This window comes from Triticum urartu, chromosome 7 (genome assembly GCF_003073215.2).
Source record: "Triticum urartu cultivar G1812 chromosome 7, Tu2.1, whole genome shotgun sequence".
In the NCBI taxonomy this organism is placed as follows: Eukaryota; Viridiplantae; Streptophyta; class Magnoliopsida; order Poales; family Poaceae; genus Triticum; species Triticum urartu.
This window is the reverse complement of record NC_053028.1, coordinates 650,328,488-650,334,106: the sequence shown is the minus strand read 5'-3', so window position 1 is coordinate 650,334,106 and position 5,619 is coordinate 650,328,488. Positions and strand designations below refer to the sequence as shown.

The following is a 5,619-nucleotide window of genomic DNA, read 5'->3' as shown; positions in this document are numbered from 1 at the left end:
ACACGATGTTTACCCAGGTTCGGGCCCTCTTGATGGAGGTAATACCCTACATCCTGCTTGATTGTTCTTGATGATATGAGTATTATAAGAGTTGATCTACCACGAGATCGTAGAGGCTAAACCCTAGAAACTAGCCTATGGTATGATTGTCTGTATATCTATCGACTAGCCTGGCCCTGGTTTATATAATGCACCAGAGGCCTAGGATAACAAGAGTCCTAACTGAATACGCCGGTGGGGGAGGTGTCCTTGTCTTGACCACCAAGTCTTGTGGAATCTTCCTTGTATGCGGCACCTGTCCGAACTGGCCCATGAGTATACGGCCATGGGGGTCCTCGGCCCAATCTAACTGACCAGGAGACGACGTGGTGAGTACCCCCTGGTCCAGGACACCGTCAGTTGAATAGAAATCCTTTTTGATTTCTTTTTCATGTAGAACCAAAAGCTTGAATGATGGAAAAGGTTAGCTAGTCTGACATATACTTCAGCAAGACGCTCCAGATGATGCATTTCGTTTTGATAGGCCGCACAAAAATAGCACTAGAGATTCCGAATGGGTGAAAACCGCCCAAAATGCTGCATGGAGGCCGAGCTCCCTGGACGCGGAATTTGAAAAACTGGAAATTCATACTTTTGTATTTTAAAAAGATTTGAAAATAAAATTAAACATACATCCAGAAACATATTGTACATGTATGTAAATTTTCATGATGAAATACGTTGAAAATGAGAGCTACACAAAGAAAAACAAACCTGTGGCTTTTCAGCACTTGCACCTTTCATTCTCAAAGTTCACATTTTTTTGCAGCTCGCAATTTAAGTTATTTCGTCATAAAATTTTACATGCATATACATTACATCCCTGTATACCTATATATTCATTTTCATAACTTTTTGAAACTGGAAAGTTTCAGTTTTGATTTTTTTCAAAAAAAGAAAAGAAAATTGGCGTCCATGGAGCTCGGCCTCCAGAACGCCCTACTCGAAAACCGCACCCCTTTACTCGCACAAAAGGAACTCAAAACAGACACAGCTCAAGCCATGCAATTTACAGAAGTTTATAGTGTTACATCGACCAATAATGGTTTGCTTGTGCCAGATACTCTGCTCCCATTGCGACGGAAGTCAAGCTTATTTACTACTGCTCGTCTCACAAAACCTTCAAAGAAACCACTACTTCTATTTCAGGATACACTCGCATCTGCACACCAAGGGCATGAACAACAGAGTGGCGCAACGCCGGGTAAACACGTCTTGCCACCAGCCTACGCGTCGTCGAGAGCAAGGACGCCTGGGAGGGTCTTGCCTTCCAACAGCTCCAGGCTTGCGCCACCCCCGGTTGAAATGTGGCTCATCTTACTCACCAACCCTGCCTTCTCGACGGCAGCAACAGAGTCGCCACCGCCGATGATGGTTGTCACGCCTTTTGCTGTGATATCAGCCAACTTTTTCGCGATCGCCTGAAGAAAGAATGCATGTTTTAGCAGCAGAAGTGCAGAACACAAACACGTATGTGCACTGTATAAAGTACATGTGCTGGATATGAGTACTCACATCAGTGCCAGCTGCGAACTTCTCAAATTCAAAAACTCCCATCGGCCCATTCCAGATGACAGTCTTGGTAGTGTCCAAAGTTTCACTGAATTTCTTGATAGAATCCGGGCCGACGTCAAGACCCATCCAACCATCAGGAATAGCAGAGGCAGGAACAATCTGTAAATGGTGTCAGGATGAGTACATGATAGCTAGCAAATATCTCCATTCCAAACCATGAACAATTGTGTTGAGTTTGTATCCATGTACAATGCAGCATGACATACATTATATAGATTTTGAGAGATGAAAACGCAACACCCCCCGCGTCGCCCCCGCTCGGGCGACTCGGGCGGGACGCAACCCTAGCCGCCGGGGCTCCCCGTCCTTCTTCCCCTCCCTCCGCCGCCGCCGGAGGACGCCGCCGGCCTATAGCCCGGGGGCTGATGGCGGTGGCGGGGGCCTTCCCTCTCTCCTGCGCCATGGGGGCGGTGCGGAGCCCCGCGGTGTGTGGAGGCACGGCCTGATCTGGCCTTGGTGGCGCGGCGGCCGCCTCGGTCTAGGGCGGATGGTGGCGGGTGCGGCGGCTGGCCCTGCTTCGGGCAGCGGCCTTGGCTGCGTTTGGATCATCCTACCTCAGTCTGGCGGTGGCGGCATAGAGGGTCTGGTGGTTGGGTCGGCGCCATGTGTGGTTTGCCCTCTGGACAGATCTGATCTGGCCGGTGCGACCTGCTCAATGTGCGGTGGCTCAGATCGGCGGCGACCCGTGCACACGATGCTTGATGGAGGTTCCTTGAGCGGATCCGGGATCAGATGACGGCGGCGCGTTGGTGTCGTTTCCTCTTTGGGGGCGTCATTCTTGGAGGCGTACACGGGTTCAAAGGACCAGTGGGCGGCTTTTTTTATGGAGCGGTGCTTCATCCTGCACATTGATGACGGCGGATCTCGGCGGCGTGGTGCAGTGGAGACTCGGCGCCCGATGCACGGTGCTGGACTCGCGCAGGAGGGGGTTGCTGTCTGGCGTCATGGTGGCGTCGATGGCAGAGTGGCCTGACAAGGTAGAAGCCTCAATATCTGCTCTGAAGACGGACCAGTGGAAGATGGCGGCGACGACACATGTGAGTGCGTCTGACCAGTTCATGCCCCAGACCCGGTATGTGGCTCGGTTGGGGTTTCTGGCTTTTGATGATAGGCTTAGGTGAGTGGACTGGGTATTTGGCCCAGCTAGCGCCGCTTCATCATATGGATAGGAGTAGTGGCATTTGATGCCAACATGGCGGATTCAGGCATATTGTTGTAATACTTTGTAAGGTCCTCGAGAATAATCAATAAAGTGGCCGCATGCATCTCCCGGATGCAGAGGCCGGGGGCCATCCTTCTTTTTTTAAAAAAAATATAGATAATGCCAGACATGTACGACAGAATTACAGAACCATGCATGTCTTGCTCTGCCAGTTATGATCTACATCTCTGCCAACATAAATTCCACACTAAGTTCTTGTGAAAGTGAATTAGGATGACTTGTATTGCATCAGTTGGTGCCTCCAGCAGATGTAGTTTCTTCTATTTTCTTGTACCCGACTTGTATGAATGGTTGTGAGGCTGCTTGCTTTATATATAAAGCGGGGCAGAAGCCTTTTTTCGGTATAATAATACTTGCAATGAATAGAAAATCTAATACACAGCCACTACTATTGAATGATCATACCTTGCTCTCAGCATCTGCAGCAAAATTATCAGCCACCACAATATCAGTGGGAAGCAAAAGAGAGACTCCCTTCGACTTGGCCTTCTCAATAAGCAAGTTTGCCAGTCCAAGCTTGTCTTCCTCCACAAGAGATTTTCCAACAGCATGCCCCTGTGCCTTGTAAAATGTGTAAATCATACCGCCACCAAGGATGAGGATGTCAACCTTCGCCAAAAGAGACTCGATCACCCCAATCTTGGTTGACACTTTGGATCCACCAACAATTGCAGCAAATGGCTTTTTCGGGTTGGCAACTGCTCCAATAAGATAGTCAAGTTCCTACAATGAACATAATCATTATCTAGGACACTTAGCTCAAGAATGGCATCAATTGTTGTAATACTGTAAATAGTAGCAGTGGAGCATTTTCAGTAATTCATGGACCAATGCAACTTGGGCAACACCTTCTGCATAAGAAAGCCAGCGACAGCAGGCCTCAAATACTTGGTAACTCCCTCTGTTGAAGCATGTGCTCTATGTGCAGTGCCAAAGGCATCATTTACATACAGATCAGCAACGGATGCTAGTTTCTTGGCGAACTCAGGGTCATTCTTCTCTTCCTCCTTGTAGAATCTCACATTCTCTAGAAGTAGGACACCTCCATCTGGTAAAGCAGCAGCTAATTTCTCAACTTCCTCACCGATGCAGTCATTGGCCATCACAACCTTTTTAAAGCACATGATGAACAAATCAAGAAAATATAAGATCAGCCAAGGTTTTATAATATGTAAAGAAAACATGAGTTACGTTCTTATAACGTACATCGACTCCAAGAAGCTCAGACAGGCGGGGAACAAGAGGCTTCAAGCTGTACTTCGGGGTGACCCCTTTTGGACGGCCCTGTAAAGACAACAACGTTAGTATTAGAAATGTTAGTTTTTGCTATACTTTTATGTTCTGAAAAAAGATGTTGTTCCGGGTTGGTTTTAAGTGCTCAAATTCACAATATGTGAAAAAACCAGTTAAGTGGCATGAAGATGAGCTCTGAGCATTTCTCATCATACAGCTCCACGCCATCTCATATTTCCATTCATCAATTAGTTAGTAACACATCATCGATAAGATTAGAAAAAAAATAGTAAGTAAATAAGCAGGGTTTAACACTAAAATGTGGAAGCCTAATCGCATATTGGAAAGTCTATGAAGAGTTAATTAGCTCACACTCAAACACATATACCACCTGGATAAAAAAGGAGGCACTTGAACAAATTGTTTGACATATTACTATAAATGACTAATCGACATATACAAAAGCAATTCACATGAACTGGACAGAGGACTCTGTTTTGTGTGTAAGGTACCGAACAATTCAAGAAAATGAAATTCTAAGTTAATTCTCACTATTTTTGTTATGATTAGGTTTACTATAAGGACGAGACTAACAGGCTACGGCACATAGAGTTCTTAGCTGAAAGAATTTTCTTCTTTTCTTCGTTATCCCACCCCACCCACCCACTCCCAAGAGATTAGTGGACTAACAGAAGACTTGAGTCTGACACTGAATCCCCCGATCTGACACCCTCAGCTCAGGCCGCACAAACTCGTCAGTAAAAGGCCGCAGGCACGGATCGAGGAGGGTGTGCTCTGCTTTGCTCACCAGATGGCTGGCCAGGACGACCCTGGCGCCCTTCCCCATGAGGAACTTGATGGTGGGCACGGAGGCGCGGATGCGGTTGTCGTCGGCGATCCTCTGGCCGTCGTCCAGCGGCACGTTGAGGTCGGCGCGGAGGAGCACCTTCTTCCCGCTGAGGTCCTTGTCGCCCAGGGTGCCCACGCTCCTCTTGGTCGGCATTTCCTCCCTCCCTGCCCCCTGCACCAAATCCGACGCCGTGAACATCAGAATAATCCGCAGAGGAATTACCATGGCGTCGATGGGCTCGGATGACGGGAGATTTACCGGGCCGGAGATCGGTCGGGCTGGCGGTGATTTCAGTCGCGGGTTGGAGTGGAGTTGAGGAAAGGTAGCGGCGCTGTGATTGACTGATTGTAGACGATCGAGGAAAGGCACGTGAAGGTGTTGAGCTTTCTGCCTTTCTCTTCTCTTTTGGCGCTGTGCCGGGCAGGCTCGCTCGCTTCCCCAGCGCTCAAGGCGCGAGCGCTATATCTCGCGTCATGCGAGACCGATAGTTCTCTCTCTGGTCGTCGTTACTGGTCCGGCCCGTAATCGTGCTCTTGAATAAATAAACCCAAATGATAACGCCCATACTCGAATGCCATCGTCATTGGATCGACGTTGCTGTTGAAAAATCTCGTCGTCCATGTAATATCATGAGATGGTTAGTACGAATATGGTCATTACTGTAGTTTGCTGATCACTCTTCCGATCACTTTAGGGCTTT

General features: G+C 48.0%; 1 protein-coding gene across 1 annotated transcript; it reads right to left on the bottom strand.

Moving 5' to 3' along the window:
• Positions 1-1,014: 1,014 nt before the first annotated feature.
• LOC125522523 (phosphoglycerate kinase, cytosolic-like) lies at positions 1,015-5,333 on the bottom strand. Its single transcript, XM_048687575.1, has 7 exons — positions 5,178-5,333; positions 4,878-5,090; positions 4,043-4,120; positions 3,685-3,945; positions 3,242-3,559; positions 1,555-1,713; positions 1,015-1,460 (listed from the first exon to the last, which is right to left on the bottom strand). The coding sequence occupies exons 2-7, from the start codon at positions 5,070-5,072 to the stop codon at positions 1,266-1,268; spliced, it is 1,206 nt and encodes a 401-aa protein (XP_048543532.1). The 5' UTR covers positions 5,073-5,090; positions 5,178-5,333; the 3' UTR covers positions 1,015-1,265.
• Positions 5,334-5,619: the final 286 nt, after the last annotated feature.